The sequence below is a fragment of the Schistocerca nitens genome, chromosome 10, assembly GCF_023898315.1.
Source record: "Schistocerca nitens isolate TAMUIC-IGC-003100 chromosome 10, iqSchNite1.1, whole genome shotgun sequence".
Classification (NCBI taxonomy): domain Eukaryota; kingdom Metazoa; phylum Arthropoda; class Insecta; order Orthoptera; family Acrididae; genus Schistocerca; species Schistocerca nitens.
The window spans coordinates 116,802,048-116,816,090 of NC_064623.1; the positions used below are offsets into that span (position 1 = coordinate 116,802,048).

Below are 14,043 nucleotides of genomic sequence, written 5' to 3' on the forward strand. Positions count from 1 at the left end.
GTTGCCCTAATTTCATATCTTTCAACAAAATATTGCCCGAGATATAAGAGTTCAAACTCGCTAGAAATTCACGCTCGCTCTGCCCAAAGTCACGCATGGTGTCGAACAAGTGACTATATATCTCGGTCAGTATTGCTCTGACGAACATCAGTGTTTATTGGAGACATATGCGAATATTTGCATAACATTTCGATGAAATCCGTGAGCGAGCAGGAAAATGTTCCGAAATTAGACGATTTGACATGAAATAACGTTTAGACAGGTAGATTCTTTCGTGGGACACAGACACTTGTTGCACGTGTTGCCCCGTTTGGATGGGGTAGGGCATTGGGTGGATGGAGAAAATATGTACGGCTTTTAGTACTGTAGAAAGGCCATTACTCTATTTCTCGTTTGAAGTGAAATGAATATAAATACTGTGATTAGCTTCTATATTGTCTTGCAACCACTGCTTCTTTGTTCACGCCACTTCTCGGCAAGCACATGTGCTGTTTTTAGATTAGATTAGATTAGATTAGTACTTGTTCCATAGATAATGAATACGGCACTTCGTAATGATGTGGAACGTGTTAGGGTAATAAAAGGTGTCTATACAAGATATTACATTACACAAAATATTACATGACGCTTAATATTTTTCTTTTTTTATTTATTTTTTGTTCTTTTCGTGTGTGTTGGGGAAATTACCCACTTACTATACCCAAAAATTCATCTAATGAGTAGAAGGAGTTGCCATTAAGAAATTCTTTTAATTTACTTTTAAATGCTATATAGCTATCTGTCAGACTTTTGATCCCATTAGTTAAGTGACCAAAGACTTCTGTGGCAGCATAATTTACCCCATTCTGAGCCAAAGTTAGATTTAACCTTGAGTAGTGAAGATCATCCTTTCTCTTAGTGTTGAAGCCATGTACACTGCTATTACTTTTGAATTCGTTCCGATTGTTAATGACAAATTTCATAAATGAATATATATATATATATATATATATATATATATATATATATATATATATATATACATTTTGGTATTACTATTACTGTTATCTTTATATTATTATTATGACGTAATTATAAGCTTTACATAGCTTTACGTAGTTTGAAGTTGACGCGACAATGTTGAGACAGACTTGTCTCTCATTCAGATTGTCTCTCCAATTCTTAATTCTCAAAAATCTTACATTCTTGTCGACATTATTATAAAATCAGCTATCCTCATTTTCCTCCTTCTTACAATTATTTTACCGCAATATTCATGATTCTGTATACGTGAATGTAATTACATTATCAAGCTACTTAATGTTTCTAACATTTAGCTTTACTATAATGTTAGGTTCTTTAATTAATTCTTGACAGTGCGCCATCCCTTAGTGACATGGCCCCTCATTACACCAAATAATTTGCTATTTTCCTCTCGAGTATCCTTCGTATCGTATGTGTTAAAACTGCAGTATAAGTGATCGACAGATGTCCGTCTTGGTTTTGCTATAGGTATAGTTGGTCTTTATGACGTCGCGCAGGGCATAAAACACAAAACACTTCATGTATGCTTTCAATGCTGATTTTAGTGCTATCTTTCATGTGCTACTTTTAGAAATCCACCCTTCCCAGATAGTAAACGTCATATATATGTTGAAACGTTTCGGTTTAGTCTTTTAAAGTTATCATTATCTTCGGTAGTATAAGCGAACACAGAATATTTTGTTGTTAATGTTTTACTGTAAAACTTTCCGACCCCGGTAGCTGAGTGGTCAGCGCGACAGAATGTAAATCCCAAGGGCCCGGGTTCGATTCCCGGCTGGGTCGGAGATTTTCTCCTCTCAAGGACTGGGTGTTGTGTTGTCCTAATCATCATCATTTCATCCCCATCGACGCGCAAGTCGCCGAAGTGGCGTCAAATCGAAAGACTTGCACCTGGCGAACGGTCTACCCGACGGGAGGTCTAGTCACACGACATTCTATTTACTGTCAAACTGTTGAAGGTGAACTTAATAAACTAAAATTTATCCCCTCGGTAACACTAGAACAGTTTCGTGCAAATACGTTTAATATTAAAATTCTACTCAAAATATTGTAAATTTTTAATATGCGTGGACCAATGAAAAATTGCTGTGCAAAATCACAATCAGAATACAACTTTTACACAAATGGTCAGACTGTGTCAGTCATAAAAAAGCTCCACATATCATAGTGTGACACCTCGATCATAGATAAAAAACATTTATTGTAAACAACCGTCGTACTTACCGTCATATGCCCTTTCTTCCTGGCCTTGTGGCAGATGAGATTGAGACATTTTCTTCGCACCTTTGCAGAGATCAAGGATACAGCAAACTGCAAACCATGAGACTATGTCAATGCTTTTTTACTGTCTTGATGGTAATAAAAATAACATTTAGCAGTAGTTCACAGAGAAACAAATCAGCTACTTTACACGCCTACATATTTTACATCTATGGAAATGTATTTTGAGTCCAATCTCGTCGTAAAACACCCTTGAAATTGTATGGAACTAGCTAACCCGTTAAAGCGCCGCAAGTGCTAAAGATGCTTGGGAATTGGATATACATCCTAACTTCCTCCCCCCACTCTCCTCTCTGACACTCTTTCATTTCTACCATCTCCTCCTCCTCCTTTCCCCCTCTCTCTGTCCATTTCCACCTTCTCTACACTCACTCCCCCCCCCCCCCCCCTCTGTCCACTTATCCCTCTCTGACGTTGAGCCTTGTTTATTGTTATTGCAAACGAAACCTTGACTGCATACTGAAGTTGCTTAAAGTGAACGGGTAAATCGGCTGAGACCATCGGCGTACTAGGGGTATGCGAACACCTCTCCAGCTAATGTATATGAGAAGCATGCACCTTCAGTGACGGCATTTCGCAATGCTTTAATCTGTGAATGGATAGGATTACTAACTTTCGGACGATTCAAATTCCGTAGTAGTATTCTAATCATAAGCCCTAAATACAGCTTTCCTGTATTCTGTAAAAACGATGGCGAGGAATAAAACAAAACATCACACTGTTATGACTAGAATTTTTGTTTGAAAATAAATATAAGGAGAAAAAGTAAACATGGGAGAAAACAGTTTGTCTAGTGTTTTACCTGCCCCCTATCGGAGTTGAAACTGTCCGCGAGAAAAAAAGAAACAGAAACGCACATTTTCGCAGCACTCCATTTTGTTTCTTGGAGTCGGTTTTAAGACAAAACCTGTACATTGCCGTTTAAAAGAATAAATCGGTCAAGAAAATTTCGAGATTTTGGGGTAACAACGTTTTCACTTTATATATATATATATATATATATATATATATATATATATATATATATGTGTATATATATATACACTATGAATATTTAAATTATATATAGCCTATATCTGTCCGAAAGCTCATTAGAGTATCATGTAAAAATTTGAAGTAATATGGACAAAAATTTTTCGCAATTTTTGGTAACAACGTTTCCTACTTATACATTACACATTAGATTAGATTAGATTAGATTTACTTCATTCCAATTGATCCGTAGCGAGGAGGTCCTCCAGGATGTGGAACATGTCAGAAAAACAACAATACATGACAAATATTTACAACTAAAACAAATAAGCTAATGTACCATTCCACGGGTCTCAAGTGGAATGATTGTCATTTTTTAATGAACACTATATGAAAGAGTCATTTTACATATACTAATGCACTGAATTTAGAATAAAAAAGTTTTTTATTTATTTATAAGGTAATAAAGATGTAATACAACTACTATAATACTTATTTACACCGAGCGAGGTTAGCACACTGGACTCGCATTCGGGAGGACGACGGTTCAATCCCGTCTCCGGCCATCCTGATTTAGGTTTTCCGTGATTTCCCTAAATCGTTTCAGGCAAATGCCGGGATGGTTCCTTTGAAAGGGCACGGTCGACTTTCTTTCCAATCCTTCCCTAACCCGAGCTTGCACTCCGTCTCTAATGACCTCGTTGTCGACGGGACGTTAAACACTAACCACCACCACCACTTATTTACAGCCGGCCGTTGGTGGCCGAGCGGTTCTGGCGCTACAGTCTGGAACCGCGCAACCGCTACGGTCGCAGGTTCGAATCCTGCCTCGGGCATGGATGTGTGTGTTGTCCTTAGGTTAGTTAGGTTTAAGTAGTTCTAAGTTCTAGGGGACTTATGACCTCAGCAGTTGAGTCCCATAGACTTCTAAGGTCATCAGTCCCCTAGAACTTAGAACTACTTAAACCTAACTAACCTAAGGACACCACATCTCCTGCCCCTTCCTCCCCCCCCCTTCCAATATCGGTGTCCATCTTCCCCTTTCCTCGTTTTGTCTGTCAATCTCCTCCTCCTCCTCCTCTCGTTACGTTACCACTCCAATAGGAGACTGGCGGTTCTTGTTCTCATAGTACTATTTCTGAAACGTCACAGGAGAACTGCACTCACCTTGCAGAACTAATACTATTGGAAGAAATCGTGTTTCGCGTCAGTGCAACGTCACTACAGAGAAAAAAATTCAGTCTGAGTGAGCCATTTGCTAGAAATGTACTTTCCTCTAGGAGTAACAGTCAAGCTATGAATGCAAGAGACCTTCAATTAGGTTTGGACAGTAGGAGACGAGAGACTGGCGGAAGTAAAGCTATGATGGCAGATTGTGAGTCGTGCCTGGATAGCTCATTCTGTAACACAAGGTCCAGTCTCATTCATGTTAGCTCCACCTATTTATGACCAGTCGCAGACCAGGATGGCTGCACTAGCAATGGAGGTTATGGGTATGTAAACCATATCGGGAAGAGAGGGGAACATGGAAAACGATGCAGTGATAGTGTTAATGCACATATGGAGTGATTTATCTGCTATCCCAAAGCCCAAGATCATTGGGTTTCGAGCCATGGGTGGATGAATTTCCGAGATGGCTAAATATATAAACTAACTGCTTACCACAATGGATAAAGTACACTGTGCATGGCAAAACGGAGCTATCCAAAACCACCGCCAAGACAAATGTGGTGCATCATGGACTAGAGGTGACAGAGGTGAATGCCGGACGCGGTGGCCAAGTGGTTCTAGGGGCTTCAGTCCGGAACGGCGCGACTGCTACAGTCGCAGGTTCGAATCTTGCCTCAGGTATGGATGTGTGTGATGTCCTTAGTTTAGCTGGGTTTAAGTAGTTCTGAGTTCTAGGGGACTGATGACCTCCACTGTTAAGTGCTCAGAGTCAGAGCCACAGAGGTGAACGTCAGTTGCAATAGATGCATATGGGCAAATAGGCAGGCAACTGTTGAGCAACTAACCGCCCAAATGAACCAAGGAGCCACTAACAATGTCTCCTCAATGACCGTTCAGTAGGTGTTGCTCTATATGGGCTTCAGCAGCAGGCACCTGGTTCGTGCACCCATGCTGAGTGCTGTGGATCAGCAACAAAGGCTGGAATAAGCAGTACTGCAACTTGACGTCCACTGAGTAAGGACACTCATCCTTTTCAGATGAACAACATTTTTTGCTCCATCTAACAAATGTCTGTTGTCATGCACAAATTGAAATGTGTGAAAGCAGACATCCTGCAACAATCATCAGAAATGTCAAGGCCAGAGGAGGAAGCCTTATTGTCTGGGAATGATTTCGTGGCATCCCTTCAGTGATCTAGTCATTCTGGAAGACACAGTGGATCAACACAAGACTGTATGTATCCTAGGGGACCATGTTCACCTCTGCATGGAGTTGGTTTTTCCTTGACATGCGGGCATATACCAACAGAACAATGCAACGTGTCACACAGCAGGCAGGGTACCTGTGTGATTCAATGAGCACCAGAATGAGCTACCAAACTCCCCACAATGAAAGTCTTTGGTACCACCTCTATCAGACTTTTCGCATCATGGATTCTCAACCAAGAGACCTAGTGCAGCTGACCAGGACACTGAGGTCGTCATGGATCCATATCCCTATCAATACCTTCCAGAACCTCACTGACACTCTGCCTGTCCGTCTCCCACGCTGAAAAAAGTGCCTATTCAGGTTTTTGACAGGTGGTCACAAAAGTGTGACTTGACAATGAAGCGTTAACTCGCAATATGCAAAAGTTCCGGATCCAGTCCAGGCTAGCATGCAGTTTTCATCTGCCAGAAAGTTTCAAGTTAGTTACAGCTACATATCATATGGTACATGGTACATTTTGATTTACCTCGATTTGTTCTTCCATGCTTTCCTTTACGGGATGTTTCCCCTCGATGACATGCTGGTACAGCATCCAGTATCCATACTGTTCGAATATGCCCTGCAACGTTTCAGGGTCGTGCAGTCCAGCCTGGAAGTCTCCGAGGTGGCTGAGGTCACCGCCAGCCAACAGCAGCTTGTACAAGGCGAACCAGCGTCCACCCTCAGCAGCGTACCTCATGGGGGTCCACCCGAGCAGGCCGTCCACAGCAGACAACGTAGCCTCCCAAGCGTCTCCCCACAGTCGCTGCAGCATAGAGATGAAGAAACCCCTGCCGTACCCTGCCGTACCAGTGGCTGCAGTCAGATGCAGTGCGTTGCGCCCGCACTCGTCTGTCTGTCCGGGGTCGGCACCCTCGGCCATCAGCGCCTGCACCTTGCCCTCGTCGCCGTCCAGTACCGCCTCCAGCAGCGGCCGACCCCTCACTGCCCTGCGGTTGAAGGACTCCACAAAGAACTCGAGTCGATTGCGCACGTAGGCCTTGCGGTACAGTGCTGCACGACTCTGCTTTCCATCCCCGAGGAAACACCATTTGGCGAGGAAGTGTTCGGCGAATGTCCTGTGCAGAAACGCTGGCTTCCCATCGACAAACTCGTACACAATTCCGGCCTTCACGAAGTAGTCCCTCTTCAATGACAGCTTTACCGGTATGTCTGGACCGCGCAACAGAACCGATGCTGCGAGGAGCATCAACTGTTCCTCATGCTTCTTCTGTGCCTCCTTCACTTCCATCTTCTTCCCAGGAGCGGAAAAGTTGTCACCATATTTCTCCTCATAAAGCCTCCTGAATTTATTTCCAAAGAAAGCTTCGTACAGCGTCACAATGTCGTATTTCTCACCTAATTCTTGAGGTAGATTTGCAAACATTTCAGCAAACAGAGGGGTTCTTAGAAGATTCCTCACGCCCTTGTTAAGACTACGGAAGCGCTGGATGTTTCCCGCCGAGGAGTGGCGTCTGAAGAATTCTTTTAGCTCTAGGTTACTGAAAGGCTCCAGCGGGTGTGCATTCACACGCATCTGAGCCTTCAAGAGCTTGACAGTTTCTGGCCTTGTCGTCACCAGGAGCTTGCCCTCGCGTGGTGACAGCAGAGGCAACACCCCGAGACACCTTCTGATGTAATCTGGGCACACCTCGTCGAAGCCATCCACGAGACAGACCACTCTTGGGGACTCTAGCAGATTGTAGCGAAGTAGTGTGTATTCCATTTCGCCAAACTCGCCCTTCCTAAAGACTGACCCCCTTAAGATGCCTTCCACAGCTTTCTCGTCGCTATCACTGTGCTCTAAAACCGTGTAAAACTCCAAAAGATTAACTCTTAATAGCCAACAGCCGGGGACCCTTTCTTTTATTTTCTTCGCCACATACGACAGCATGATCGACTTGCCCACTCCGGGTCTGCCCACCACGATCACTGTGTTTCTACTAGTGTCCTGTGCTTCGAGCTGGACTTTTTGTTGTTTACTTTCACACTCGCGAATCCTATCCAGAGACGAGAAGAACTCGTCCGTCAGTAGCCTCTGGTCCGCCAACTCCCTTGTTACGTAGTGTGCAGGCAACGTTTCCAGCTCCCGGCCCATCCTCAGAGGTTGCGACAGTCGTGCCAGAGCCAGCAAGAGCGCCGGCTTTTCGTCCAGCAGTGACTTGAGAGCATCGACTCCTGCCACCAGGTCCCGCAGGTGGCATTCGTAGCTGTCCCCGTTCAGTCTGACTTTGATGTTCAGGCAACCATTCCAGCTGTCGTCGGAAACGTCAGATGATTTGTATTTGTCATCCAAGCAGTTAATTCCCCGCGATGACACAATGACGAGACGCCGTTCATCTTTTATCTGGCCTATCAGCTCATCCAAAATAATAGGACTGTCTTCTTTATCATCGTCTAAAATCACCTGTAAATGATTGAAACAGATTAGTTAAATACAAATGTTTTCGAAATTTTTTTAAAGAAAAGGTACATGATTTGCAACTCAGCTGAATCACGGCACAAAGGATTTACAGTCATTGCACCTGGGTTTCCTGCTTAATACACAGATGCTCTGATCAGTAAGCCATCTGGCCACAGTAGTCAGTGCAACTGCATGCCTCCCGCCAGACCTAAATTCTCAACTTATCCACAGCCCAGTCCTATTACGTCCAAGTGAACAGACACAATACACACACTCTTCACTCCAGAGACTGGTTTGATGCAGCTCTCCATTCTACTCTATCCTGTGCAAGCTTTTTCATCTCCATGTACCTACTGCAACCTACATCCTTCTGAATCTGCTTGCTTAGTGTATTCATGTATTGGTCTCCCTCTACGATTTTTACCCTCCACGCTGCCCTCCAGTACTAAATCGATTATCCCTTGATGCCTCAGAACATGTCCTAGCAAATCGATCCATTCTTCTAGTCAAGTTTGCCACAAATTCCTCATCTCCTCAATTCTATTCAGTACCTCCTCATTAGTTACCTGATCTACCCATCTAATCTCCAGCATTCTTCTGTATCATCACATTTCGAAAGCTTCTATTTTCTTCTTGTCTAAACTATTTATCGTCCATGTTTCACTTTCATGCAGGGCTACACTCCATACAAATACTTTCAGAAAAGACTTCTTGACAGTTAAATCTATACTCAATGTTAACAAATTTCTCTTCTTCAGAAACGCTTTTCTTGCCATTGCCTGTCTACATTTTATATCCTCTCTACTTCGACCAACATAAGTTATTTTGCTCCCCAAATAGCAAAACTCGTCTACTACTTTATGTGTCTCATTTCCTAATCTAATTCCCACAGCATCACCTGACTACTTTCCATTATCCTCGTTTTGCTTTTGTTGATGTTCATCTTATATCCTCCTTTCTAGACACTGTCCATTCCGTTCAACTGCTCCGACAGGACCTTTGCTGTCTTTGACAGAATTACAATGTCAACGGCAAACCTCAAAGTTTTTATTTCTTCTCCATGGATTTTAATTCCTACTCCAAATTTTTCTTTTGTTTCCTTTACTGCTTGCTCAGTGTATAGATTGAATAACATCTGGGATACGCTATACAACACTGTCTCACTCCCTTCTCAACCACAGCTTCCCTTTAATGCCCCTAGACTCTTATAACTGCCATCTGGTTTCTGTACAAATTGTAAATAGCCTTTCGCTCCCTGTATTTGACCCCTGCCACCTTCAGAATCTGAAAGAGTATATTCCAGACAACACTGTCAAAAGCTTTAAGTCTACAAATGCTAGAAATGTAGGTTTGGCTTTCCTTAATCTATCTTCTAAGAGAAGTCGTTGGGTCAGTGTATCCTTACGTGTTCCAATATTTCTATGGAATCCAAACTGATCTTCCCCAAGGTCGAGTTCTATCAGTTTTTCATTCGTCTGTAAAGAATTCGTGTTAGTATTTTGCGGCCGTGATTTATTAAACTGATAGTTGGATAATTTTCACACCTGTCAAAACCTGCTTTCTTTGGGATTGGAATTATTATATTCTTCTTGAAGTCTGAGGGTATTTCGCCTCTCTGATACATTTTGCTCACCAGATGATAGAGTTTTATCAGGACTGGCTCTCCCAAGGCTATCAGTAGCTCTCATGGAACGTTGGCTACTACCGGAGCCTTGTTTCGACTCAGGTCTTTCAGTGTTCTGTGAAACTCTTCACGCAATATCATATCTCCCATTTCATCTTCATCTACGTACTCTTCCATTTCCATTATATTGCCCTTGTATAAACCCTCTATATACTCCTTCTACCTTTGTGCTTTCCCATCTTTGCTTAGAACTGTTTTTCCATCTGAGGTCTTGATATTTCTCCAAAGGTCTCTTTGATTTTCCTGTAGGCAGTATCTATCTTACCTCTAGTGATATATGCCTCTACGTCCTTACATTTATCCTCTAGCCATCCCTGCTTAGCCAATTTGCACTTCCCGTCCATCTCAGTTTTGAAACTTTTGTACTGTTTTTGCCGCATTTTTATATTTACTCCTTTCATCAATTAAATTCAGTGTCTCTTCTGTTACCCAAGGATTTCCACTAGCCCTTGTTTTTTTACCTACTTGATCATCTGCTGCCTTCATTATTTAATCTCTGAAGGCTACCCATTCTTCTTCTACTGTATTCCTTTCCCCTGTTTTTGTCAATTGTTCCATAATACTCTCTCTGAAACTCTATACATCCTCTGGTCGTTTCAGTTTATCCAGGTCTTATCTCCTTAAACTGACACCTCTTCAGTTTTAATCTGCAGTTCATAACCAATAAATTGTGGTCGGATTCCACATCTGCCCTTGGAAATGTCTTACAATTTGAAACCTGATTCCTAAATCTCTGCCTTACCATTATGTAATCTACGTGAAACCTTCCAGTGTCTCCAGGCCTCTTCCACGTATATAACCTTCTTTCATGATTCTTAAGCCAGTTAAGTAATGCTCTGTGCAAAATTCTACCAGGCGGTGTCCTCTTTCATTCCTACCACTTTTCCTTCTCTTCCTTTTCCTACTATCGAATTCCATTCTCCCATGACTATTAAATTTTCGCTTCCCTTTACTATCTGAATAATTTCTTTTATCTCATCATACATTTCATTAATCTCTTCGTCATCTGCGGAGTTACTTGGCATATAAACTTGTACTACTGTGGTTCGCGTGGGCTTCATGTGTATCTTGGCTACAGTAACGCGTTCACTATGCTGTTCGTAGTAGCTTACCTGCGTTCCTTTTTTTTTATTCATTATTAAACCTACTCCTGCATTACCAGTGTTTGATTTTGTATTTATAACCGTGTATTCACCTGACCAGAAGTGTTGTTTCTCCTGCCACATAACTTCACTAATTCCCACTATATCTAACTTTAACCTGACCATTTCCCTTTTTAAATTTTCTAACCTACCAGCCCGATTAAGGGATCTGACATTCCACGCTCCGATACGTGGAACGCCGGTTTTCTTTCTCCTGATAACGACGTCCTTCTGATTAGTCTCCGCCCGGAGATCCGAATGTGGGACTATTTTACCTCCAGAATGCTGCATGCCATCGTGAAACATTACGGCTGTAGTTTCCCCTTGCTTTCAGCCGTTCGCAGTACCAGCACAGCAAGGCTGTTTTGGTTAATGTTACAAGGTCAGATCAGTCAATCATCCAGACAGTTGTCCCTGCAACTACTGAAAAGGCCGCTGCCCCTCTTCAGGAACCACACGTTTGTCTGGCCTCTTAACAGATACCCCTCCACTGTGGTTGCACTCACAGTGTGGCTACCTATATCGCTGAGGCACTGATGGCAAGGTCCTTGGTTCTTGGGGGGGATGTATAAAATTAAGGTGAGGAAGATGTATATGTATACAAAATTAAGGTGAGGATGGCCAATGATCTCTTCAGTGTGGATGTACACCAAGCTCGAACTCTTACGGGAATCGGCGAAATGCCACGAATGATGAGGAAATGGGCAATGGGAGCTACGTTAGTAGTGTATGGATAAGTTGAGACTTTGGGTCTGGCGGGATGTGTGCTGGGATGACGACTGTGTCGAGATGGCTTAGTTGTCAGACCGTCTACTTAGTAAGCAGGAGACCCTGATTCGAATTCCGGTCATGCACAAATTGTCAACCTTCCCCACTGATTTAAATCAATGCCCACCCGCTACCAATGTCTGTAATTCCTTTGCGTCTCAATTGTGGCCGCTGGGTCAAAAATGGTGTTTTCTCTTTTGGACATGTCGGAAAGAACACACACCACATATACACAGGCGATTCGTATATTGCTGGTTACAACATGAAAAGGGTTGATATTTCTTTTTTTCAGACCAATGATGTCTCTGTTCTGTTAGTTATTTTCATACGATTCAGTTTTCGCTTTTAGTTTCGTTTAAGGACATTAAGCTTAAGCTGGATGAGATCTATTAGCAGCAAGAACTACCATTTGTTTTCAGTGAAATAATAGGGTTTGTGGCGGAGAGCTATCATAGGCTAATTTCAGCAATCTTATGACCCAAGAGCACTGCCATATGCGGCATGAGACACAGTTTAGAAACAGATTATTGAACAAACTGAATTTTCTGCTTGGAAGTACGAGTTCAAAACGACTCAGTTCAAAAATGGTTCAAATGGCTCTGAGCACTATGGGACTTAACATCTGAGGTTATCAGTCCCTTAGAACTTAGAACTACTTAAACCTAACTAAGGACATCACACACATCCATGCCCGAGGCAGGATTCGAACCTGCGACCGTAGCGATCGCGCGGTTCCAGACTGAAGCGCCTAGAACCGCTCGGCCACCATCGGGCGGTGACTCAGTTCACACACTTTCCCGCACGATACTTAGTCTTAACTAACATGAATAAATTAAAACTTGAGTTTCCTTCCACACACGTTTCCTATGTGAAATATGATATCAGATTCATGTTCTCAATATCAAACAAATCCAATAGTCTGACATGCTTGTCTGTACCATTCCATTCCACTTCTACTTTAGTAATTTAGAGAATTTTTATATGGCTCTAACAGCGCTGCCTTTATGTCAACCTGTGCAAGCAGAACCTTGCTGATGTGATTTACATGCATGAGGTAGTAGTATTATGTGACTCACTGAAGTCTACAAAAAATATTACACTGTGTCAGTACTAAGTACAATGATTCTTTCAACGTACAGTATTTAATAATAATAAACTTTAAAACTGCTCTGATACGCATACTACTTAACATAATTGCCATGTGGACCAAAACAACAGTAATTTAATAAAAATGTGGTAAATATCAAGCATGTTTTGGGACAAAAGCCTACTCCCCAAATATGTTCTTCTGAAACTACTACTCAGAAACAAAAAATAATATAATTGGCAAAAAATTTTCACGTTTCTAAATTAGAAATGAGATTATGAGTTATAAGTATCCTTTTCAAATTCTGAAGAAGCAAAGCTCGCGCCTCAAGATCAGTTCATCTATTAGAGAAACGCTAAATGGCGCAAAATACAAATAAAATTTAGGGAAAATATAAGACAAACATTGAAATTAAATTAGGAATGTGACAAGGAATGTCTCCATTACTTTCACACTGCCTCACAGAAAAATAATGGAATACTTCAACAAATCAGAGATTAAAATAGACCAATCAATCAAATAGTGAAGAACTAATATCACGTTCGCCTGCTGAGCGGTTGCATACAAACTGGTGATTCTGTGCTGGAGCACTGAAACAGCACAAAAACAAGCAGATATTCTTAAGGAAACTACAAAAGGAGTAAGTGTTCATATCTCATTAGAAACGGAAAAGTACATATTTGGTCTTCAAAGTTTCTCTACATTTTGGCGAAACCTCTCAAAAGACCAACCTAAAAAATATTGTTTATTAAATTCATTGCCACAAAACTGAAACAGGCTTTAGACTTACAGAAAACATTTACTATAAAAGATGCGTCTTAAAATATTGATAACTAAGAGATCAGATCAGAGCATGTTTAATGAGTATGAAACACGCATTTTAAACAGAAAGAGAGGCACTGAATGAATACAAAACTGAACTAGACAGGATGTGGGATTCTGCTAAACTTGCAGCAAAGATAAAATAGGATCAATAAAATGGATCACAGTAGTAGCGCGAGACTCGTAAGAAACAGATATAATCCAAGGAAATACAGGATTCTGAGGCAGGATTTGCATGAGTGGGCAGTTCTAGAGGAAGCAAAACCCAAGAAGAGTTGAATCGCTTGGCGTGAAGATAGGAAAAGAACTCATTGTGAAAAACTGAGCGGAATTGGCGATAAATAAAGAGTAAAAGTAAAAATTAAGTAGCACGTGAACGGGAATAATAATAATAATAATAGTATACTATATTCAGTTGTTACATTTCTATTGTCCCGATTTT

General features: G+C 41.7%; 1 protein-coding gene across 1 annotated transcript in view; it reads right to left on the reverse strand.

The window, feature by feature from the left end:
• The window catches only part of LOC126209919 (uncharacterized), an 80,171-nt gene that overhangs the window by 14,240 nt on the left and 51,888 nt on the right, over positions 1-14,043 (reverse strand). The window contains exons 3-4 of the mRNA XM_049939038.1: positions 6,182-8,101; positions 2,248-2,334 (exon numbers count right to left, since the gene is read on the reverse strand). Of these exons, the coding sequence (XP_049794995.1) occupies positions 2,248-2,334; positions 6,182-8,101 (2,007 nt within the window). The remainder of the gene's footprint in view (positions 1-2,247; positions 2,335-6,181; positions 8,102-14,043) is intronic.